General features: G+C 33.5%; 3 protein-coding genes across 3 annotated transcripts; 1 reads left to right on the top strand and 2 right to left on the bottom strand.

Annotated features, from left to right (window-relative positions):
* Positions 1-1,706: 1,706 nt before the first annotated feature.
* LOC118031082 (uncharacterized) lies at positions 1,707-10,039 on the top strand. The gene is made up of 10 exons (XM_035035367.2): positions 1,707-2,168; positions 2,393-2,513; positions 4,064-4,149; positions 4,896-5,304; positions 5,403-5,503; positions 6,030-6,096; positions 7,043-7,270; positions 7,914-8,372; positions 8,914-8,986; positions 9,548-10,039. The coding sequence occupies exons 1-10, from the start codon at positions 1,786-1,788 to the stop codon at positions 9,769-9,771; spliced, it is 2,151 nt and encodes a 716-aa protein (XP_034891258.1). The 5' UTR covers positions 1,707-1,785; the 3' UTR covers positions 9,772-10,039.
* LOC118031090 (uncharacterized protein At4g08330, chloroplastic) lies at positions 10,007-11,542 on the bottom strand. The gene is made up of 2 exons (XM_035035379.2): positions 11,390-11,542; positions 10,007-10,710 (listed from the first exon to the last, which is right to left on the bottom strand). Exons 1-2 carry the CDS (start codon positions 11,479-11,481, stop codon positions 10,311-10,313), a joined length of 492 nt encoding a protein of 163 aa, XP_034891270.1. The 5' UTR covers positions 11,482-11,542; the 3' UTR covers positions 10,007-10,310.
* A 3,135-nt stretch (positions 11,543-14,677) lies between these two features.
* On the bottom strand, positions 14,678-22,412 carry LOC118031070 (CBS domain-containing protein CBSCBSPB3). The gene is made up of 14 exons (XM_035035363.2): positions 22,018-22,412; positions 21,693-21,861; positions 21,469-21,601; positions 20,538-20,708; positions 20,022-20,100; positions 19,810-19,923; positions 19,599-19,665; positions 18,609-18,714; positions 18,479-18,537; positions 17,540-17,646; positions 17,335-17,459; positions 16,682-16,764; positions 16,495-16,584; positions 14,678-15,278 (listed from the first exon to the last, which is right to left on the bottom strand). Exons 1-14 carry the CDS (start codon positions 22,200-22,202, stop codon positions 15,099-15,101), a joined length of 1,668 nt encoding a protein of 555 aa, XP_034891254.1. The 5' UTR covers positions 22,203-22,412; the 3' UTR covers positions 14,678-15,098.
* Positions 22,413-26,314: the final 3,902 nt, after the last annotated feature.

Below are 26,314 nucleotides of genomic sequence, written 5' to 3'. Positions count from 1 at the left end.
TTAGTTTCTAGATGTTCTAAGGGTGTTAGTAATATTTAAAAATTTGTTGAGTTAAGTCACAACATCTAAATTATTATCTGTTTTTTTATTTAATTTATTTTTTGTCCCTTGTTTTTTTTTTAAATATGATTTCACTATTTTTTTTATTTAACTCAAAACTAAAAAAAATACAATTTCATCATTTGTTATCAATTATCTATTTTTGGTGTCTTAGTTCTACATGCTTGTCTTGTTTTTTTTTTTTAAATATTTCAAACAAAAAATATCATCAGGTGCTTTTTTGTTGTGTAATTAAATGAAAAATAATATTTGGGATAAAAATTTATCGAGTCCAATGATTTGCTTGATTTATGTCACGAGTTTGGTTAACTGACTCGAATTCACTCTTTTATTAATTAAGTGCTATTTTTTATCAATTTCATCATTAAACATTGAGTTAATTAGATATTAAGATTTTCAACTTGTTTTTTTGCAAGATTATCCCTATAGATTTTTTAGGTCAACCCGAGTTAACCAATAAATTTCCATCTCAATATTAAATAAAATTATCCTCAATATGCAACTAAATTTGAATCCATAGTTAAAATCTTTTTTTTTTTAGAAAACATGTTAGAGATGCCTAGATATTATTTTTTGACTTTCAAATTTTTTTGCTTCATCATATAGCTTAGTGCAAGCCAATTCTATTATCATTTGATGAAATAAAAAATTTATCATAAAAAATATTATTAGACACAATTGAGTGCATGCTATGTTACGAGATCAAATATTTTGATCTACATCTATCTTTTTATTTTTTAAATTTAGTCTTTAGTTATCATTAACGATTTTTTTTACGTTTTATTAGCACGAATAATTATTTGATTGAATAAACAACTTATTCAAATAAATAAAATTATTAAACACAATATGTACATAGTCTATGTTGCAAGATTAAATACCTTGATTTATATCCATCTATTAATTTTTTCATTTTGGTCTTTACTTATCATTAACCCTTTTTTATATTTATTGGGGTAAATAATTGTCGATTTATTTAATTAAATTCATATAAGCTTTTTGATATTTAATTGGAAATTTTTTTTATGAATAATAACAAGTTGAAAAAAAATGCATATTTATTCTTTTTAGAATGGAAAACATAAAACACACACACACACATATATATATATGTATAATACTTTTATAGTTTATACAATCCATCCACATAAAGTTTTGTTAATTTCTTAGGACACATAGTAATAAAACAAACTATTAGAATCTAGAAATTTAACTATAAAATAAAGATGATAATATGATTTTCAAACTGGCTTTTCTCCTGAAATCTTGAGAAGCGTCCACGTTAAATTATCAGTGACTATATTGAAGAAAATGGACTCCCCTACCTCATAGCGACAAGGATTGAGGCAAGCCTCAATGGCCATTTGCTGTGGATATTTCGTGAAGGGGTAAGATGGGATCCCAATGAGTATTTTGATTTGTGATGTTTTTTAAAGGGTTTATTTTAAAAATATATATATTAAAATAATTTTTTATTTTTAATATTAATATATCAAAACAATTTTAAAATATTTTTTTTTTTAAAAAAAAAAGGATGCAAAACGTGTCATAATGGCAAAGGGTATCCTCTAGGCCATTTTCTAGCCAGAGAATTTCACCCCGAAAATGGACAGCCGAGTTTGAACCACATATATCTGTCTCTTATTAAACTTCTTTTCAGAGAGCTAAGGCCTCTTCTTTTATTTTTTTTATCTCTCTGTGTAATCTCTGAGTCTCACACTCCCCATGATCACTTGCAAAGCTTCAAGCTTCAATTTTGAAACCAACCCATCTCATCAAATTACGCTTAAAAGATACCTACCAAGTTCACAAGCTAAGTACCGGCCATCTCATAGAAGCACAGCGGTGTCATGTTCTTCTTCTTCCGTTGGGGGGCTGAAATGGAGCACCACAACCACAAAGGCAAGTCAAAGAGAGAAGAAGTCCCAGAAAGAGGAAGGAGAGGAAGGAGAAGGAGAAAGGAAGGTGCATTGTGAAGTGGAAGTTATTTCTTGGCGAGAAAGAAGAATTAAGGCACAGATATTAGTCTATGCTGACATTCAATCAGTCTGGAATTCTCTCACTGATTACGAGCGACTTGCTGATTTTATTCCAAATCTTGTTTGCAGGTAATGTTGAGCCTATAATATTGCCACCAAACTCTTTTTTTTTTCTGAGATTTTTGGTTATTGAGGTAGAAAGAATAGGGGTTGAAATTGAGTCCTGCCCACCGCTCCTGCACTACAGGGGAGAGTATTGCTGGACTGAATGCACATTGGTGTTGGACATTGTTGTTAATGGAGAGGGATTGGTATGATAAGAAAGTTGTTTGTTTTTTATTGATTTTGTGCAGTGGGAGAATCCCTTGCCCACATCCTGGGAGGGTATGGTTAGAGCAGAGAGGATTGCAAAGGGCACTCTATTGGCACATTGAAGCTCGTGTTGTCTTGGATCTCCAAGAATTTCCCCATTCAGTAAGCTCCTTCATAGGCCACTTTTCAATGCCATTGTAGAATTATCCCTAATGGTTGTCACTTGACTATTCTTGCGTACAAAAGAGAATAAAAAACAATAAACTTGCTACTATTTTTGTAATTCGAGTGTTTTTCTTTTCTTTTCAAAATAGCACTTGCGGAAAAAAAATATTGCAAAGTATCTAAGCTGGAAAAAAGGAAATAGCACGTTTTAGGGTTTATAATAGTTTGGTATTGATGGTTTTTTTAAAGTGTTTTTTACTTAAAAATATATTAAAATAAATATTTTTTATTTTTAAAAAATTATTCTTGATACTATCATATCAAAATAATCTAAAAGATATACAATCTAAAAACATAAAAAAAATTCAAATACAGTTTTTCCGAAATAAAATTTGGTTGCAACCATTTAAAATTTAATAGGTTGTGCAACTCCCAATAGCGTAAGTTTGCACTATTAGGAGTGGTGCAACCCTCAACATTTTGAAAAAAAAAAAGTGAAAGTTATGCTATTAGTGTAGCGCAACCTTCAAAAATAAATAAATAAAAATTGTGAAGGTTGCGCTGATGGGAACAACGCCACCTTCACAATATATATTTTTTTTGTTGCTTTTTTAAGGAGCAGCACGATCAGTTGAATCATGTTATATATATATATTCAGCTGTGCTACTTTGCAAATTTTTTTGGGAGTCTTTCTAGTACTTCCCCTCGTCTTTTTCGAACATTTAATCAATGAGTTGGTTTGGCGGAATCATTGTATTGTGAATTTTGCTCATCATGTTTCTCATCTACTCTTTGTTGTAGCTGACATGGTATTTTAACCACTTGCTACTTCAATTCTGTACTTCTTGTAAGACATGAAAGTCTATGCAATTGCTAACTATTAGAAGAGCTACCATACTTACTGAGTGTCAAATCAAGCATGATTTGATATATTCAGATGTTAAAATTCAACTTTCCAAAGTTGTTCGCTAGATGCGATTACCTTCTTTCTTCAAATACATTAAATTTCTAAGTTGCCATAAGCTCTTCATTGGATCTCATGATAAGTAATGCTTTTTCCTTTCAGTGCATTATGGTAGTAATGCTCATCTCTTTTTCTGGTCTGGAAAGGAACTCATGGATTTTCTTGGTTGTTTTAATGGAATAATTAAACTGCATGATTCAACTTCTACTTGCATTTCTTTGGAGTTTTCATCCTACCAATGGCTGTTAAATTTATTTATCAATTATACATTTTAGTTTTTCTAATCTTGTAATTTCAAATAATATTCTCAGTTGTTAATTCATATATGTGTAGTTGCTTCTCATTTTGAAACCTTTTGGATGAGTTCTACAACTCAGGCACATATTCACCTCCGAGCTTTTCCATGGTTGATGGCGATATCTTGGTGTGTTGGCTTTTGAGTTAAACTGCATGGGTCTACCTTTTCTCTTATTTAAGATGAAGATCCGAGAAAGTTTCATCCTGTGAATGCCTTTTTCTCATATGTTGCATGTGTAAGTTTCATGTGAGATTTGTTTTCATAAATCATCTATTTGGGTTCAGGCCAATAATCGTGAACTACACTTTTCAATGGTTGATGGGGATTTTAAAAAGTTCGAAGGCAAATGGTCATTGAGATCTGGGACAAGGTAGATCCATAAACACGATATAGAAACCTAGCATTGAACTTATTTTATTAGCCGTTCTCTCTATAGCCTGATCTGTATTTAAATATGCTTTATTTAGCCATGCAAACCATCATTTTCTTTTTGTTTCTAGTTGGGGATTGGTTGTTGCTTAAGGAGTACGTCTTGAATCAAGAAAGATCTGAAACAAAATGGTTGCAAGTTTATATTTATTGCCTTACCATATGAAGCTAGATAGAAATTGGTAGAGTGACTTTCTTTCAGATTTTCTCTTGAGCTGTGTATTGTTGTCAGAAGTAGTGGTAGTTTCTGTCTTTGTTGTGTTCTAAGATTAGTTTCTGGTTAAGGATATGAAAATAGGTGTGTCCTTGTGTAACTGGTGGGTATGCCATAAGGAAACAACATGGATAGATAAACTGGAATTAATACTCTTTTTTGAATGCTCGCTCTGACAAGAACTCTGAAAACCATCTCTTGTTTTCTTGGGTTTTTAAGGTAGTTTTTCTGATGGTAAATGGATGAGCACAAGAAAGAAGAATTTTGCATCCGAGAATAACTAGTAACCAAGTTTAGTAGGCATCATAAAGCTGCCAAAGAAAGAGGAGAGAAAAGAAGAAAAGAAGTTGGTGTCTTTTTTGCTTTGCCATAGACTGTAAGAGTGCATTATCAGCGATTGCATGAAAAAAATTTCAGTTTTCTATTGTCTTTTCTGTTTTCCTTTCTTGATCACCCTTTCTCTTTATTTGCAGGCATGGAACAACAACATTGTCATATGAAGTTAATGTGATGCCACGATACAACTTTCCAGCTATTTTTCTGGAGAGGATTATTGGATCAGATCTTCCTGTAAATCTTCGAGCCTTGGCTTGTCGGGCAGAGAGAGATTTTGAGGGGAACCAGAAGACAGGAATTACAGAGAGTGAGACATCCATGACTGCATCTACTTCTCCTGGAATGGTTTTGGATGGTGCTTTTCGTGAGAAGGATAAACTGTCAACTGAAGATTTAAAACAGAGTTATCCCAGCTCAACTTTTGGTCCCATGCTGCCACCTTCAAATGATTTGAACAATAACTGGGGGGTGCTTGGAAAAGCTTGCAGATTGGACAGGCGTTGCATGGTGGATGAAGTTCATCTGCGCAGATATGATGGCCTATTGGTAACTGATTTACTCTGGTTACTGTTTTATGGTTTTCCTCTTCCAGAGAGAGTCACTTTTGTTTTAGCAGTTGCTGATAAAGTGATTTTGGGATGAAGGAAAATGGAGGGGTTCATCGCTGTGTGTTTGCTAGCATAACTGTAAAAGCTCCTGTTCGTGAAGTTTGGAATGTTTTGACTGCTTATGAGAGTCTTCCCGAGTAAGCCTTTCATGTATCTAGTCAAGTATTTATACAATTCTTGAAAGATAGATTGAGCATGTGAACCTGCAAACTCTTAAACTAGATGCTTCTTTTACTTGTTCTATTACCACCAAGCAAGACTTAATCCTTTTTTGTTAGGATTGGTAATCACAAGTCATTCAAGGCTTTATTAGGGTTATGTTTGCAATTTATCACTCCTGAATAAACAAGCACAAATATAATTGACTAAATTAGCTAATGTATTGCAGCAACCTAACTAGACCTTTATGATAAACACACTTGATGAATTCACTTAAATCCAAGGAAAATATGATAGAGGTTCTTAGCTAGATAAGGTGTGAAAAAAATAATGTGAAGGTATTCATTTGTGAGAGGAAGGACTGGACTTGCTATGAGCACCTTAGATTATTAACTTCATTTACAGTAACTTTAGTTTTGTTACAGATTTTTGTAAATCTTGAATCAGGAGATCATGTTACCCTTTTCTTGCTTTCAAAATTCAATAATCATGTTCTCAATGCAGGTTTGTTCCAAACTTAGCCATCAGTAAGATTTTATCTCGAGAAAACAATAAAGTTCGCATTCTTCAGGTAAGAGCAGGATCTTTATTTGCCAGGATATTTCCATTCCTGGATTAAACTCGATTCTTTCATTCTCTGGCTAGATAGGTTCTGTTCCTGGAGATATATATACTTATGAAGTGTTGGATTCCCACCAAATCCAGTTTCATTAATAAAGGGTATGGAGATCAGTAAGGTATGAGTGGCCTTATGTCAGAGTTCTGCCTGATATACGTGGGGATGGAAGTGACAAATTATGCATCCTTGTGAGCTGAATTATTTCTAGAGGGGTGAAGCATTTATTAATCATTAACATATCAGATATCTATAAAAAAAATACAAATTTTTAAAATTTGTGGAAGTGCTCTGATACTTCTCACGTGCTGGTAATTTCACATATATGCAACACCCCTTTTTAGAGTTGCAATGCAATTTTTACATATTCTGAGCCTTTGCATAAGTGTGAAAGATTAATATTTTCAACGGAACCACAAAAAGGCTCCATTGCATGTTCTTTGACTAAAGCAAGAATTAGAAACCGATCTAAATTTATTGTGGGTCCAAAGTCCCATCTCTAATTTCAACTGAAGAAATGGGGTTGTGATCAAGGAGTAAATGCTTCTACTTTTTGATGTAGTAGTTAGTTTCTTCTAATGCATTGTTTCTATACTCGATGCTGCTCCTTTATACCCTGTACCTTCCTGGATTGAGTTGAAAGGATGCATGCGATGAAGGGTCTGACAGGACTGTTTAGAAACTATTATAATTTGTTATCAATTCATACAATCAATTAACCATAGATCATCAAATTAATAGACTTTAGACTTTCCACTGTTGTATTGTTAGCTGTTTTGAAAATATCCGCTACCATTCAATAGAGCAGCAATCAATGCTTTTGGTTGTTTACTTATGTAAGGTTTATGGCCAACATTTGGCAAAGCAAAATTGTAATGCTTCACATTTTCCCTGTTTGCAGGAAGGATGTAAGGGCCTATTGTATATGGTACTTCATGCAAGTGTTGTTCTAGATTTATGTGAACACCTTGAACAGGAAATCAGTTTTGAGCAGGTAGAAGGGGACTTCGATTCATTTCAAGGAAAGTGGATTCTAGAGCAATTAGGAAGCCACCACACGCTACTGAAATATAATGTGGAGTCCAAAATGCACAGAGATACATTCCTTTCTGAAGCTCTTATGGAAGAGGTATTGAAATATATTCAATCTGGCTTTAGACATTTTTAACTGTATTTTGGCTCTCCCCTTGGCTTATTTAGATTTTGGATGTAGATCTCCGGGTTTCAGTTGGGGCATGATAATGAATGTGTATAGATCTAAAGGCTTTTTCCTTACTGATCAATGTACTTTTTGTCCCACAAAGTAGACTTCTTGGTTAGATTTAGAGTAACTTTGGACTTCCTCGTGAAATTGAGTTCTCTTTTCTTTCTTTTTTTTTCCAGAACTTAGGGTGTAAATATTTCATTTCGAATGATTCATTTGTGGAATAACAGCCACGGATACATAATCTAACTTGTCACTTGAAATGCTGGAAGCTTCATGAAAATGTTGGAATTATTTGATAGCATCATTCTGGTGGCGCCATTATTGTTTTTTGGTAGTCGCACTAGTGGTTAAAGGATACATATATTTGAATACTGTTCAAACTTCAAATCTCAGTGGAGGCTTTGAATTTTCATCAGAAATTGTTTTAAGTTTATAATATGAGAAAATTTGTTAGAAACTTAATCACATGTAGTGAAATTTGGCACTTCTTTGGAATGTGTTGTGAAAGTGGTTACTATGAACTTTGCACAAGAAATACTGGTAGATGTGAACATTATTCTTTCAGGTTATATATGAAGATCTCCCCTCAAATTTATGTGCAATTCGAGACTATATTGAGAAAAGGGAATCCAACAACACTTTGGAAACAGAAGAACATGGACAATATTTGAAGGAATTGGATTCATCCAGAGGTGACAGTTATTACGAGCACAGTATGGCAGTTCAGCAGGTTTCTGATGTCAGTAACCCAAATTCACTTAAACAAAGACCCAGGGTCCCGGGATTGCAACGAGATATTGATGTTCTTAAATCTGAGCTGCTGAAGTTCATTTCAGAACATGGGCAGGAAGGATTTATGCCCATGAGAAAGCAGCTTCGTTTGCATGGTAGAGTAGATATTGAGAAGGCCATAACACGAAGGGGTGGATTTCGAAGGATTGCGACATTAATGAATCTCTCCCTTGCATACAAGCACCGTAAACCAAAGGGATACTGGGACAACCTTGAGAATTTACAGGAAGAGGTAGAATAGATCTTCATTTTACTCTGGTGTCTATTTTCATTAGCTAATTTTCCAGCTTTGATAGTGTTTCAATTCTCTAGCATTGTATCTTTATGCACAGTGAAGCTATCTGTTTGTCTACTAGTAGGAGGAAGGGGCGAGAAAGAATTCCCAGAAGAATTTTTCATTGCAAAATTATTTCCACGTTCCATCATTGTTCAGTAAATCTTTGGTGGGCAAAAATTGACACTTTTCATCTGTACTTTGTTCGCAACAAAGTTTTGTAGGAATTCAACATTTAAATATAAATCTGGTGTATTTGCATGTTTGTGTAGTGTGCCCTGCACCCATATGCAATATGCATTTAAGGACAGATACAAAGTACAGATTTGGTTGCTTTTTCCGTCTTAATGGTAATTAAAATGCTCTCGACGTGGTTTTGTTTTGACATTTGAAAGCAAGCAATCTAACTAAATTTGATTAAAAAAAAAGCTAAAAAAATTATGCATATGTGCATGTGTTATAGACTTGCAGAAGTTAATTTGCTGAAGTTAATTTGCAGATTAGTCGGTTCCAAAGGAGTTGGGGAATGGACCCTTCATTCATGCCAAGTAGAAAATCTTTTGAGCGTGCAGGTAAAATTACATATCAATTTCTTGTTGTGATACCTTTCTTGTCATATCAAGCCGGAGGTTGCTTCTCGATAGCAACATGTTAAGATTCTATCCTGAACAGATTTGTGGGAAACGGTACATATGATTTAGGAACTGCTTCTAATCTTTCCTTATATAGTAAACAAACTCTGCAGTATCCATCAAAGAAACTTTGCGAATTCAGAAATTCTACTTCTATCTAAACCAAAATGTATTTGTAGTTGCCTCAAAACTTTGATGTCAAGCTGGCATTGAAGTACAATAGTTTACCGCACGTGTCCTTAGACAATGCAAAAATTATCCTTGCCCCCTTGCCAACCCTGCTTGTATGGAAGTTTATAAACCTGACAAACAGCACAATGTAAATAGCTCCTTTTTTTTATGAACACAGTCGGAACAGACTCGACCTGGGACATGCTATTATTTCTGTCCTATAAAGACTGGATTCTAATTCTAGAATTGTGTGGCATGATTTTTCTTGTTCTCTATTTTCTGTTTTGTTTTACTTTTTCATATTATAGTTACCAAACAAAACTTGTGCAGGGCGATATGACATTGCACGAGCTTTGGAGAAATGGGGAGGACTTCATGAAGTTTCTCGTCTCTTGGCTCTCAAGGTGAGGCACCCCAATAGACAGGCAAATTCTATCAAGGATAGGAAAATTGATAACGTGGCATCTAGTACTCATGCTGAAGGTGAAGACTCTCAGGATACACAAAAATGGCTCATGAAATTTAAAGATTTGGACATTAATTGGGTTGATTAATTATGTAATCTTCTATTAATCTCCCTCTGTTTTTAAGCGTCGTTTTGCCAGAGAATTCCTTCGATAACCAGATATGTGGTCCTTTTTTTAATGATGTTAGGGTAGTGATAGGAAACTCCAGAACCAAATCCTTTACCTTGCTCCTCCCTGGAAACAATGAGGTAGCAATGGAAAATGGAAGTCACAAATGTCTAGGGTTCTTGAACAATGAGACCAATAACTACAAGGAAGGAAATCAGACTGTAACTGCTGGAACGTTTGTATTCTCTGTTCAAAACTTATTGCATCACACTTTTATGCACGAACTATAAAACAATACAAAAAATAACTGATAACAGACACGGCTGCTACTAGACCCCGAATTATAGAATTCACAAGCTGCTCTTAGCCCTCAAACATCAAGAAAAAAGACAGAAAGAGCATATAAGAGTTCCAAATCAAAGCTTCCAAGTGCACAAGTGCACTGCAACTCCCCTTTTATCTGTATCAGTATGTAAATTGCTGCACTTCTGCACCAACATGAAAGCATCAGACACTGCTCAGCTCAAACTATAGTCCTCAGTAGAAGCAGGCTGCAAGGAACGTATCTTGATAACATAAATTCTGGCATCAGAAATCCCATCCCAAGAGATCAAATCTGATCGACATTTCCCCAATCTGAGAGGGGAGGAAGAGGTATTATTCTCTTTGTAAGCAATCCCAAGATGATTTCCACATTTGTAACAAAGAAGCTTGGTTCTTCGCTGGAATAAACCCCAGGAACGCATGGAATTGAAGTATGGTGCACATCGAAGTTCTTCAATTTGAGTGAACCTGGTTTCATCAATGCTGAAGAATGAAATACTTCCTTTCTTTATGGATTTCTTGTAATTAACTCCAATATCTGGAGTGTTCCGGTTGCAAGAGTTCAAGTTTAACTGATACCCACAAGAACCGCAGCTGCAAAAGAACAAAGTAAAACCACCGGAATTTAGTATCTACATCTCTGCTACTGGTTTTGTTCCAGCTCTACTACTAAAATTAAAAGACTATAACATTAAAAAGAAAAAGAAGAAGCAGAAGCAGAAGCAGCCATCATACAGAGATATGTTTGAAGAACAAACAAAATCCTTGTTCAAGCTTGAGTGGGTCACAAATGCTGATTCAGAAACCTTCTGCTGAATGATGTCTAGTTAAGAAGATCATGACTTAGCATTCAAATTATTTTCCAAGGCAAGTAACCTTTTCTTTCTTTTTCGAAGAAATGAACACACATCTAAACCCAATCCATGATTCCATCTTGAAAACTTTCTTGAACCAATTCAAAAACAGCAGCAGAAGCAGGCTAGCAGCCACATTTTAAAGAACATGCATTGAACGGAATTGGTACTGGGTTGGTTCAGACTAAATAGCTCAAAGACAAAAACATCAACTCAAGAAAGAGGAAAAAAAAGTCCAACCCCACAATTGCAAACGTCATAAAATTTTCATTCTTGATTTAACTTTTAGTTTTTTCATGACAAAAGATTTAGACACCAGTATGATCCATCAATGGACTGCCAATATAATATTTTTTTTATCATCAATCAACCAAGAATAGGAATACAAAAGATAGTATAAGTGAGAGCAAGAAAGAGACCTGTAGTTAACGTGAGGGAGACTGAGAGACAATGGAGAAGAAGAAGGGCACTCAAAATCTTGAATCTTGTTGTCTAAGTCTGCACTGCCCATCTTCAATGCCGTGAAAGAAAGCGAGTTTGTGTCCAGTTAAGACAAAGAAGAGCTTCAATGTGGCTCCTCAAAATCTTATTTGCTTGTGTTTTTAAAAGAAAGAAAAGAATCGGTGCAACGGTCACTAGAAGAGGGTCCCTCCAATCTCATGTGTAGGGTCCCTCCAATCCCATGTGTACCTTCCTCTTTTCAGATCCAATGTGAACGGTAACTCATGAGTTTTTTCATAGATTAAAAAAAATTATTTTCCAAACTAGTAAAATTGAAAAATTAATTTTTAAATTAGTATAATAGTCAATATGTACAAGTACCACCTACATAACTAGATGTGTTGCGCGGTTGCTACCTGCAAAACTAGTCAATTTAATTTTTCTTCTTGCATGCATGCCTGTTTTTCCTAGAATTTATATATATACGTACAAAAGTCTATGCATATTTTACAAAGATGCAATAAGCATGGAAAAAATAAATTCAATGGCTAGTAAAAGAGATGCCATGGCATAAGAAACAAAAAAAAAATCAATGAATGAATGTGATGTCATTGATTGGAGCTTCCATGATAACATTCTTAATATCACTGAAATTATATATATCAATATGCATGTTTTATAAAGATACAATAGAAAAAAGAAAAAAAAGATGATATGGCACAAAAAAAAAAAAAAACAAGAGAAGAGAGAGAGAGAAAAAAAAACATATATAAATGAGATTTCAGAAATCGAAGGTCTAATAATGATATATTTAATATTATCAAAAATATCTCGATGAGATAAATTTATAGATATCATGAAAATCAATTTTAAAACTAGTAATGAAATACAAGTAAGTGAGCACATCGTTATTTTTAAATAACACATATCATAATTGATTATTTTAAACTTACGATGTTATAATTCAAACTAATGAATATACAAAATAGAAAACCAATATCTTGAAACCTATCAAAAATATGTGACCATGAACAACCCGAGCAATTGGCTATCTCAAACCTAAAGGTGGTACAATTTAAGTTATCACTTAGTTACAAGGACAAGCTCTTTTCAAGCATTGAATGTGGTTATCCTACTTGTAATGCAAAGGTTAATTCTACAACAACAACTTTAGTAGCAACCTCGGAAGAAGTCATTCAAAGAAGGATGAGTATGGATTAGTGGCTATAATTACAACTCAATAGAGCTAGAGACAATTAAACAAGGACAAAAATAGTATTTTAAGTAGGAGATTTGGTTTACTTGAAACTTCAACCTTACCTTGCAAGATATATTCAGAAGGTGGGAGAAGCAGCTTGTAAGCTGGAATTGAAATGCAGGTAAAAATTAATGACGACGACTTTAACAATAAAAAAAAAAACAAAGAAATTTTAATAAGCAGAAAGGATTATAAATGTGAATTTTAAATTCTTAGGTTTTATTTTCTTTAGAATAACAATCCTCAAATCCTCCTCTTTAGGAGATTTACAAAGTTTTAAATAGAGTAAAAATTTACCTTAACTAGAAAACAAAATAAAACTTACAAAGAAAAAAAGCATATAGTCCTAAAATAACAAGAAAAATCACAAAAATTATCAAAACTAAAGCCCCGAAACGAGATTTTTAAAATCCGAAGATCCAACAATTAGCAATTCTATAAATATACGGTTTCCAGAAATTCCTGTAAAAATTTAAACACGATCTAACAATCGGATCAAAAGTTATAATTTTTTAAAATTGTTATTCTAATTAGAGACCAAACCTTCTCTTGAACTTATATGAGATCTCATTAGTTATATAATATATATATGTTAAATCATCCATGTAATCCATTTGAAATAAATTCCTCATATAATAATGGTACAGAATCATGCAAGCTAAACTTCATCAAATTGCTAGAAGGTGTTGCGATTCATTACCCAAGCAGAGGGTTACAATCTCTGCAATTCCAATGACAGATGAGGATGGCAAAATCAAAGTTAGTCCAGTAGCCATCTTTGACAAGAAGTTCGATGAAAAAGGGTAACCGTGCAGTAGTGAAGGGTTTGATACAATGATAGAATATATTTCAAGAAGATGCCACCTGGGACGAGGTAGAGGAATTAGCAAGGCAATTTCTTGATTTCAATATAGATTCTTAATTTCCGTGTGATAGATGCAGAGACTATAAGAAGCAGTGAGAAGACTGGTTAGGCTATTACAGTTAGTTGAAGTAATTAGTGTTAGTTAATTCAGTTAGAAATCAACTTGGAAGGCAAGTATGCAGGACTTCTTCTTGAACAATTGCTTGTTAAGGAGAGATTTTAACAGGCAAGCGCATTAAAAAGGCACTGTGCCCGAAAAAAAATTGTGTGAAGAAAAACGAAACCGCAATGCTTTACCATTAATGAATTTTAGCCCCAACTAAACTCTCAGAAACTTGGAACTACCAACTAAAATGTCGTCCATGAGTAAAACCAAAAGAAGAGTTATCTGATGTCAACATCGGTTGGTTTGCTTCAATTTGAACAAATAAATAAAAATCTAACCAAACCCGTTTTTTAAAAAATCTAACAACCGGTTCATACTGAATAGTTTGGTTCTGTTTTCTTTTTAAAAAAAATTGATTTAATCCATGGGTTTTTTAATTGACCCGACTTTGATGTAATAAGCATGGGCTTTTTTAATTTTTCTTATTAAAGAAATTCTGTTTTCTGTAGTTTCAGTGTGGTTTTTTTAGATTTCAAATTCTAAAACAGTACCAGACTGGTTTTTTTTTTAATTGTTGTTTTATATCTCAAGTCAGTATTTTTTATATATATATATATATAAATTTTTATCATTATTCATGCCCACCCTTACTATTAACAAAAGCGGAGAAAGATCCATAACTTGTAGACAAACCAGCTAAATAAATTACTCGAAGAAATAAAAGGCACTCGGAACTTGGAAGCCTTAGACATGGTATGGAACAATGATGAATGCCCCTCTTTTCATTTGTATACTTTGCAAATAAACCACTGTTTAACATAGATTTCAGATTTCTTCAGATTTCCAAGGCATAACGAGTCGATTCCATCATTAGATTTATTTATTTAATAAAAAAAAGAGGGTAAAAGAAGCTTATGATTGGCACCTGTTGCAGCGTTTTTCTGTAACTTAACTACGTAAAAAGGGATTTTATATGCCATGCGAAAACCAGACAGGAAGTTATAAATTCACTTTGCAACTGTTGCAGCGTCAGCAAATAATGAGAAACTATTTCATCTTTTCCGTTGTTAGGTAAGAGGAATTTGATTGAACAATGTTTGTAGGTAACAAACATAAACACAGTGATGAAGTATCGTGTCCACAACTTAATACAAGATCTAGCTTTTAGCTGTTGAGGTTCCCGAGCAAAAATTGCAGTGCAATTGGAATGTCATCAGGATATAATATTGACATACCCTATCATCACTTTAGTGCTTCTGTGTACCCAGCATTCGGTGCATATGCAAGATAAGAATACACTTCCGCCTCTTTCTAATTGAACAAAAATCACGTTTAACCTTCAGTTTTCCTTCAAGCTCTGGTCAACAGATATCTTCAAATGTTGTTAGAACCCCCCAGTGGACCAACTCCAAAAGTCCTCTAAGCATATACTTCTCATTTACAGGACTCAACAAAATCTCACAATTTTGCGCGCTTTAAGTACACGACCACGGCAATGCCTGCTAAAACAACACCAGCTGCCATGATGCCAGAGCGGAGAGACACCAATCCAGCTCTCTGGGTGGTAGTTGTAGTTGTACTCGATGGTGATGTTGTTTGATGACTTGGATCATAATAGTCAAGATGCAGCCTTAAAACCTGAGAAGAGAGACAAAGAAGGGCAGAGAGATTGAGTACCCTGAAAATGACAAATTAAGACTACTCGCATAATCTGACTTGCATATCATATATTTTCAAATACAACAACAACGATACAATGACAAAAGAAAACAGAAGGAGAATAATCAAAACCAAAATAGCAGATAACATAAGATGTAATCTTTACTTTTTTTTTTCAAAAAAAAAAAAAAGGATTTCCATAATTGTCTGAAGTCTGAACCCATCATGATCAAAATAAACAAAAATCCTACCATTTTAAATCATATGAGCTCATCAGAGTCCTAACTTGAACCATAAAGACCCGGTTCACACATGAATCCTTTGTCATTTAAAGGCTACTCCATAGTTATATACCTTTTAAAATTTTCACATTGTAGCTTTGCGACACATACCAAACACAGTTTGTATCTGTTATTACAGCACTCACAATTTACGTGGACAAAATGACACAATGACTACTACATTGCAGACAAAATGCATTAAAATGTTATCAAGCATAAGTATTGTGATGACATCACTCCAACTTTAACAGGAGCACCTGTACTTAGCCATAAACAAGGACGGATCCAGACTTTCACAATTGGGAGGGTAAAAATATAAAAAATCTATTTTGGGGTGGCCATTCTTTAGGATTTATTTGAAAAGTTTTTAATGACAAGGGGTATTTTGGACTTCTTCAAAACTTTAGGGAGGGCAAAGTCACCCCTGGCTTCCCTTAGATTCGATCCAGGCAATAAGCTAATGAAACAAAGATTTATTTTCCTAGTCTGACATGCACATACATACACAATATTGATTATGCAAGTGACCTTTTCACTAACAAGCTCCACTTTTTTTTCTTTTTTCAATCTACAACTAAGTGGGTTGACAGTGGAAGGAGGGAAAAGGAGGAGAGAGACCCAAGATAACATGGATGGAAACAGTATACAATGATCTAAAATCTCTCGATATTGAGGCAGACTTGGTTTATGATCAACCTGGATGGTGTAGAGGATCCATATAGGCAACCCAACTAGTCTGGGATAAAAGCTTTGTTCTTGTTATCTACAACTGAATGGGTCTTCAGCATCACAGCAGAAGTGGAAAGAACACCTAAACACTTAGAGCTGTGCCACTTTGAAAAATCTAGCAAATGTATTATTCCACTAGATATTAATACCCAAATCTAAATATAATACTATTGGCAAAATATTACCTTCAGACCCCCTGATCTAGCATGGTTAACAGCACCAATGAGATCACCATCAGTTGCAAGCAAAACTTTATCACCTTCATCATCTTCATACTGCAAAAAAGGAATTAAAATTTGCTAAATATAGTCAAGAAGATAAATGGCAATACAGGATACATATTGCATTCATATAATTATAAGCCTATCTTACCAAAAGTTGGGGTCGGTCTTGCTCATTATCAGCACCAATCCTTTGCAAGACAGTAGAAAGAAGCTCATTTAAATTCTCAGTGCCTGAAAAAGAAAGGTAAAGGAAATATAAGATTTACTTTGGGTTTTATTGGATAACTTTTAAAAGATACAGTCACCAAAACATCAAGTTAACATGCTCTTTTCTATAACACTGTTTCATCGTAATACCAAACACAATTAAAATCTTAATCTTTGTGTTTTTCACATCACTATCATACAGGACCCTAAATATGGTTAAATGTCGATCTATATTAGCATATAAAATAACATTCAAATCAAGTCTCACCAGCTAAGAGTCTACACAACAATTAAAAAGCACATCATCATTTCAATCATGAAATCCATGCCAAAAGCTTAACATATTCCCATTTCCCCGTGAAGTAAAAACATGCTGTAATTTAACCTCACATTTAGCTGAAGCAAGGAGACTGCATGCGATGGTGAATTTCATTATTTTTTTTTAGTTAACATGCTCTTTGTCCATAATTTCTTAGTATATATCAAAAATCATTCCAAAGTGTGCCTGCAGTTTGTGAGCAAAAGTAAAATACAAAATTTGTTTAGTTCAGAAATGACACATTCTCAACAACATTATTGTTAACGAACACTTACCACAGTTGAGTCGATGTACTCGGCCTTTTAGATCCTGAAATTTGAAGGCAAATGAATTTCCAAGACCAAGAGATGGATACCTTCCCAGTTCTGTCGCATCTGATGCCATTAGTGCAGACATTTCACTGAAAACAACACCTTGTAGGTTTAGTTACAGAAACAAATAAGTCCCAGGGTAACATCAAAGTATGAGCGTTAGGAAGACCTTTGGGTGTCATAATCATCTGCTGGTTCTAAAGCAAGAGCAGAATCCCAGAACTTTTGCATCATTGTGTTGGCCACGTCATTAACAGCTCCAGAGCTACTTTCAACCTTGTAAAGTTTCAAATGGGCAAGTTGAGTTTTGAAAGAATGAAAACAAAATACAACATAAGAAAAAATTGACAATAGAGCTTATCTGTGCTTCAGTAGCATCTCTAAATAAGAAATTTATCTAATTTATAATATTCATTTAGCAGCCATAATGTGAAAAATGGCTTTATCTGGTAATCTTTCTTGAACAACATGATGAGCACGTGTTGGCACTGGTCCAACCAAGGGCATGCTAGGGACTACAGTGATGTACTTCCAAGCACTCAAAGAAACTTGCACATTGCATTCAGTCATCCAGTGCCAAGTGTCACAGACAAAAAATAGGGATTGAAGAAGGTTCAAAGGTAGGAATGCAGGAAGCTCTTTCTTGAATGTCTATAAGATTAAAAATGCACATGAAGGAGATGAAAACAGCAAGCAGCTGTATTAATGTTGACATTGTGCACTTCACAATGTTGAAGTTGTAACCATTAAGCTTAATAAACAAACAATCAAAATGTTCGAAGAATGGTGGTTTACTAAGCTATACAACAAAACAGTGACATGATCACTAAGACATGGTTATCAACTTACATTCCACGGCCTGGTGCTTGAGAGTTGGTAAATGGTTTTTTACTCACTCAAGTTTCTTGACTGAACTAGTGCTTCAATTGGAAATGAAGAAAAGGCAAGGAAAAAGGCATTTCATGGTCCAAAAATTTGCTTTATCTATGGGCGACAAAATATTTCTACTTGATATAAAGTTTGAGCACACATCTCCAAATCTCAAAATGTTTTACCCCCACTCTGGAATACATATCATTACTACAAGCTGTGTAAGAAATGAAGTTACCAAGGAAATTGCTGCGTGAGTTATCTGCAGAACATCTAAACATGCAGCAACAGACCCATCTGCCCAACAAATGTTAATTAGATTACTTGAAAAGAAAGTAAACAGTTTTGAGGATTGAAGATACACTCACCCTTATCCACAACAGGAAGATGCAAAAACTTCCCATCATGCATTACATGTAATGCATCGAGAATTGTTGTTTCCAATGTCACACATTCAGGGTTCAGTGTCATTACCTGAAGCATTAATAAAAATATCAGAGAAATAATGCAAGGCACCAACAACTCTCAAAATAATCCAAGCTCTTATTACAATATGCAAGTTACATCAAAGGATTCATTGAGAAAACGTGAAATGTAGGTTTGTGCATTCAATATAAGGCCAATGTTGGGCAAAAGAGAAAATGAAAGTTCCCCCACAATGAAATGGAAGGTAAGGAACCTAGCTAAAAAGCTGAAGAAAAGGGACCGGCCACAATACCTGTGTCACCAGATTAAGAAATGAAGAGGAAATGTGCAGAAGGGGAAAAACACATATCAAGAAAAATTGATGTGGATATTATACGTAACTTCAAATATGGCAAAAAAAATATCAATTGTTGGCAGTGCAAAAGAAGCAAGTCATAAAACCATTAACTTTCCACGGACATACAACCAAATACAAAATCTAAATGATAACAACGGGATGACAAATTACGAGTCACCAAAAGCAATTATGTGCAGCTGGGTACTTCTCATAGATAAAACAATACTGGTGAGCCAACAATTTGTTTTTCAGTCAGAATCATGCATCATTAATTATACATAAGAAATCAGAATCAGGAATTCCCCATAAATAGCATTAATCCTCTCCATGGTTACTTTCATACCAGGGACAGAATGAAACATTATATGAAGCTTAAATAGCTACCATCTTTATAAAAAAAGTTAAACAGGTTGATGAATAAACAAATAATCTCCCATGCATTGTTCTTTTATTCATCCACAACAATGGTGGCAGCTAGCGGAATTACAGCTTAGATGATCTAACAAATTTAACCTTCTAGCACAACTGAAGAGTTAAAACCATACAACAAAGTGCCAAATAAGAAATAACAGCGTATATGGCTTTCACAACAAACCTTTTCCACAAGAGTCAACTCAGGAGAAAGATTCTGTGCCACAACTCGCATGAGAATATCCTTTGAACTGCAGCAGAGCAGCATAAAAACTGAGAACGACACCACAGACATCAAAAAAGAAAAAAAGCAACACTGGATCTCATATTACAGGCATCAAAAATGTTCCAGAAACAATTGTGTAAAGAAAAATCCGGGTAAGAAAAATAAGTACGTGAGTATCCCCTGAATTTTGTTCCCGGTCGCAACAATAACTGAATTAACCCGCAACTCCCGCATCTTTTTTGTAGCAGCATAGACAGGATCTGATGGTGAAGCAATTGCAACCCTGGAAGCATGTAAAGCTACAAGAATTGGTAACACAAGTACACCCTCCACTATCTCAAAACAAAAGCTGTACTCAGAACAAGAAGATAAAAAGGTTACTTTGACTGTTCACCAATAATTGTTGACAAGGAAGGCTTGAACATCCGCTCCCTCAGAGTTTCTATGAAAGCATATGGAGCTGAAATGGAAGATGACAGGTAGAGGAAAGTGTCAGACAAAATATGAATAGACACATTTAAAGGAAAAGGAAAGACAAATACTTAAGAAAGAAACTACATTACATAGTACATTGTTATATATAACAAATATCTATTTTGTTGTGCATTCATTCATTTACTATTATTTTTGCATAAGTCCTTGCTTCCTTGGAAAGGAAATTCAAACATTCACGAATGGAAAGCAATTTTAAATGCAGAGTGGCAAGTGAATGTTAAATTGATTTTTTTTTCCCTTTCTGCCATAAAGATTAATAAGATATGTATAACATTGAGCACTTCACAACAACAGCAAAAGCAATAAGAAATTTATAAAAGCATGCAAGAAGAGAAAATGAGCATTTTCATATGTTGTTGCTAATGCTAATAATAAGAACAGCAAAGAGTAACAACCACACACCAGTAAAATTGTTTCCCCACTGACGCTCCACCCCTTCAACAGCAGCAGCGATGGCACTCCCCTGCTCAGCAGCCTTCTCCATTCTAGATATAGCATCATAGAGGCACCTTGTTATATCCAGCAATGCAATAACTTCACCATTCTCCACTACAGGGAGGTGCCTGAACTTGCCTGTTGACCAAAACACAACTATGATGCTGCTAAATAATTGCACTTGATTGGTCACAACAAGGAGTGTGTGTAAAAACAGTCTGCAGCGTCAATGCTGAAAATTCACATACAACTATGCCCATTTTTTTGTGGTTTATCACAAGAAGGACATGCCATGCCCATTTCAACCAGCAACAAACCCTACACTTCTGAACTCCTAGATTACCCGACCACTTCCACTCCAGCAAACATCTATATTGTAAGCATAAGATTCTAAATGACAAGTTCTACTGACAAATACAGAAATCTCAACAACAAAACCTTGTATATTACCCCATCAAAGAAATACCATGGGCTAAAATTCTTAGAATTCACATTATAGATCGATTCTTTCTCCATTATTTCTCCCAGCCATGCAATTCAGACTCTTTCCCATCTGCTCATACTATAATAATGAAAAACTATCTTCCTCATTCACCAAGCTCCAACACCAATGTAACAAGACTCATGCACATCAACTTCAGATACAAGAATTTTCCTAAATTGTTTCATGCACAACCTAGTAGGATCAAAAACAAATTAACATGTGATAACAGTTTACTCTTCACCGCCAACAAAATTTAAAATTCAAGTAGCTGTTTTAAAGCGAAATTGCTGAGGAGTCTCCAAATTCTAACTCCCAAACCCCACCTCAGCAAGTTATGGCCTTTTGATGACCTTGAGTAGCATAATCACTTTCAATCACACAGAAATAAACCAGGCATTAAAAAGAGAAGCTAACCCTGCACCATCTTCTGTAGCGCTTCGATGGCTAATGAATCCGATGTGACAAAAATAGGATTTCTTGTCATAATCTTTGACACTATTGTTTGCTCCGGCCTCAACCCCTCCGCGATTACTCTTGCCGAAATGTCCTACCCGCAATAACAAAAACATCAAAACACTATCCCTCACAAATAACATGGAAACAAACAATAGAACACGACAACATATGCAAAAATGAACCTTGTCGGTAACAATCCCAGAAAGCAAAGCATTAGCATCAGTCAATAAAACAGCATTGACACGACGAGCTGCCATTCTCCTACAAGCATCAAATACTGTGGTTCCCTCCGGGATTGTTAGTGCTTTCGATAACTTCAGTTTCTTCACTGTCCTTTCCCCTCCCACAGACCTCCACAAAACAATTAATCATTCCAATTAACAATTAAATATTTAATTAATTTTACCTATCTAATTAAATTACAATTCACAAACATCAATTACCAAAGATTAAAAAAACTCAATGAAAATAAAATAGTGAAATCAGTAATTCAATTATGGAACCTACGATGGAGCGTTAGGAGAGGAGGGCTTGGAGGAGTTGCCGAGTTGGGAGATGTTGGTGGTTGTTGTGCCGCCATTCTCAGAAGCCAGAGACGGCGATGAGGATGATAATTTCCTGGCTGTGGATGGGCCTCGTTTTTGGGTCAAACCGGTTCTCTTTGGAGGAGGAGGACCCATTTGACTGTTCATCTTCCAATTGAATCAAATTAGGGTTTTGACCAGGTTGATTAATCCAGGGCAAGCCGAAATCGAAAAACAAAATCCAAGAGAGAGAGAGTTTAGGGTTTTGGCCCTCTCTCCCTCTTGGTTTTGAATTGATTGGGGGGTTTGAGGTGGAAGACGAACGATAGAATAGAACAGAAGAACGAGTTGACAAAAATATTCCCACCTCAGCTGACCCTTGTTCAAAAATAAATGGAGATTAATAATTGTTAATTAATAATGTGTTCTAATAAAAGATAATTTCTGTTTCACACCCTATACTTGTACAGTCAAGTCAATTTTACTCAAGTGTTCCGTCCTTCTTCATTTCGAAAAGCTGTGGTTAAGCGTTTTTAAATATTACAAATTATGATTTTTAAAAATAATTATAAAGTCATGTATGGAAGGGATTTCAATAGCAATTTTTATGGATTATCACGCTTTCTAAAATTATATTTTTGAATAAAAATACAGAGGAGTTTTTAAAAAAAATAAAAATAAATGATTCTCAAACCAACACTTAGTCCTTTTAAATTTTTGAGTTTGAACTTTAAATTTAAAATTTGTTTATTTTTGCATTCAAAAAAAAAATTTTGAGTTTTTTTGGATTTTTTATTTTTATTTTAAATTATTTTTTATATTTTTGAATTTTTTTATGTACTAGTGTAAAAAATAAAAATAAAAAAAATAATATTATAACATATTTTTAGTGAAAACATTTTAAAAATCAATTACTATCACAATTTTAAATATTATCTTGATATTTACACTAATATGACATTGCATTTTTTAAATCAGATAAAAATAATGACTTGGTTTTACTTAATATACAATTTTATTTAATAATATTTCTTACCATAAAAAAATAATACTTAAAATAAGATAGAAAAAGGAAGTTTAATTTTAGTTAATATGTAAACTTATTCAATGATACCCATACCATAAAAAAATATATAAATTTATGGATTTTCATCAATTTATGGAATCATTTAAGCTAACTTTTATTGGGATTTCTAAAATAAAAGTCAAATTTACCAATCTTTTATGTACAAAATTGACAAAAATTGGAACGTTATAAATTTGTTTGCTTTGGCCTGTATTTTCTCGATTATGGAGAGAATTGGCAAGAAATAAAAAATATGGTGGAAGATGGATTGTTCTACAAATTCAGGGGCCACAACAAGTTTTTATCTGAAATTTGAATTTAAAATTCGTGAGGCTTTTGCTGAGAAACGAATGGTATTGGTGGCCCATTACTCGGACATGAGGCGTGATATCCACGCCACGTGTAAACACTCGACATTTTTTTGGCATCCATGATTTATCTTGTTTTTTTTTTTTTTTGTTCACAAATAAATAAATTAAAAGGCATGAGGAATAAAGTTATGTGGGCCTATTGAAACTCAAGACATGAGAAGCCCAGGCCTATTTTATATTGAGTCCATAATGCAGAATGTCATTATAGTCAAGATTTCCCCTATTTACTTTTTTGTTTTCATTTTTTTCGGAGTCGTATATACAATAAAACTTATAACACTAATGCACAATATTTAATTTAAATTAGTTATTTAAGTGTTGAACATCTACCTATAACCTAAAAATATTTGACCCCTCCTACTCCTTGTTTAGCTTCTGTAATCTTTCTTATATTAACAAGATTTACAAACCATTATAAATATGCCAAATCAACATATGAATCATATCTCTACTCCTATCCAGCACGTATTTACAAATTAACAACAAAGTAAATTTACGAAATTCAACATCATTTATACTTTTCAATGTTCTTATCATTTATTAAGATTTAAATCTACTATTTACTCAATGTATATTCATTTATTTATATAACAATGCACAACCATGCATTTAAACACATTAATTGCCATCCATGCACCTTTTGTTTTACATCTAATTATAATTTATTCAAATTTTTAACTCGAGTTGCGTGAGTATGTATATATAAGCACGTTTATGTTTATGGCATAAAAAAATCATTTTTTTCTGGAAAAATAAGACAACCCCACGACATGGCGTCCAGTTACAATGAGACAACGTATCAAAATTATTTGTAAACACGTTTATGTTTATGGTATACAAAAATCATATTTTACTGGAAGAATAAGACAACCCCACGACATGGCGTCTGGTCACAGTGACACAACGCATCAAAATTCACAGCATTAAAATCTCATTTTGAAAATATGAATTAAATAGATACAATTAATAAGTGGGACCTACAAGAAGAAGATCGAACTTCAATGATGCATCATGCCTGCACGTCACGTCAGCACCATTGACAAAAAGAGCCACAGATCCAATAATTTGCCTCCATTCCTCTTTTTGCTGTTCATGAAATCTGCCGAAAAATATAAATAAAATATAAAAAAGGCTTTTCTCCTGGGAGAGGACAAAAAACTTTTTGCCCGATCTTTCTATGTACTGAACTTCGATGCTTTGTGTCAAAATTCATCAGCATCGATTTCATGTCTATGTTCCTGATCTTGATTTAGATTAAACTAGGCTATAATGCATCAATCAATCTTCAAAATCTAGTTTTATTTAATTACATTGTAATTAAAATAAATATTTATAAGAAAATAATGAACGAAAATGAATTTTTCTAGTTGAGATTATTTTTTATTTATACAACTTTTTTTGTTTTGGTCGTGAAATGTTTTTTTTTTTTAGAAACATGATTTATTAAATAACAAGGATGACAATTAGAAGAACATATTGTAAAATCTTCCACAGTTTGAATTAAAAAAATATTTTTTTTCAAGAAACATATTAGTTATTTTGTGTTAATTTTGTGAAAGCATGAAGGATTGTGTGTTTTTTTATGTTAATTTTAATCTTTGTTGTTTTAGGTCTTTTAACCATTACTAAAAACTCCATCTTGTAATATCAACCTTGATTTTATTTTCAAAAAATTCATGGCACCTCAAATATACTAGAACATGTAAATCAAAATAAATCCTATAACATAAAATATGCCAACATAACAAGGAATAATAAATAAAAATAAAAAATAAAGTTCAATAATAGTGTATTGTGTAATTTTTCCAAGGACAAGAATGGTAAAAAAAAAAAAACATCACCACGGACTACAATTTAACAATCCACGTTTCAAACAAGTAGTACACAATAGAATAAACATTAAATCCACTGTTAGCTTTAGTTTTTTTTTTATACAATTATAATTATAACTGTAATGTTATATGATATAAAATAATGTGCCCCTGACCTGGGGAGTAGTTTAAATTGACTCCAATATCAAATATAAACATTTATTACAAGGAGTACATGCATTAAAAGATAATATTTACTATTTTTTTTTATTTCTAAAGCATCATTACAAAAAAACTTTAATTTAAAAATTATTAAAAAACACATTTAATTATAAAAATAATCATTGCTATAGTCTTAAAAACTAATTCGAGATCGATTCGAAACAAAGATCGAGTCACTAATCGAAGCTTAGATTACGAGTCAGACTGACCTAAGTTAGTGTGAAAATAAAAGGTTGATCCGGATCAAGGTTTTGGGTCACTAATAGAGTTGATTATTGATCCAGGTCAGTATAAAGATAAAAATAATTATTATTATATTTTTTAAACTCGATTTGAGGCAAGACCCATGTCATATATTAGAAGGGTCAACACAAGAATAAAAATGGTTATTATTATAGTTTTAAGACCCGATTTAGGAAGTCCACCCGAGACAAGGTTCATGTCAACTTGGTTGATCAATTTTTTTAAAAATATAATAATCAAAACAGCCTTGTATTAAACAAAAATAAACTTCAAAAAACAACGAGCTGTTTTATCTTGGATCAACTCGGGTTTTTGACGGAGTTAGCTTGAACCAATCATTCTTCTGGTTTTTTAAACTCGGATTAGTTCATGTATCGTGTCAGCCCTATTTCAAGTCAACCTAATAGGTCAATCTTGGTTTTACAACCAGGACTACTATAATATTATTAATTTCAACATTTAATATAAATTAAAATTAAAGTAAAAAAAAAATATCTATATTTTTTAATATGTAAATTTGATAACAATACATATTAAAGATGAAATATATTTTTTAATATTTTTGTT

This window comes from Populus alba, chromosome 5 (assembly GCF_005239225.2).
Source record: "Populus alba chromosome 5, ASM523922v2, whole genome shotgun sequence".
Classification (NCBI taxonomy): Eukaryota; Viridiplantae; Streptophyta; class Magnoliopsida; order Malpighiales; family Salicaceae; genus Populus; species Populus alba.
This window is presented reverse-complemented; position numbering and strand designations above follow the sequence as displayed.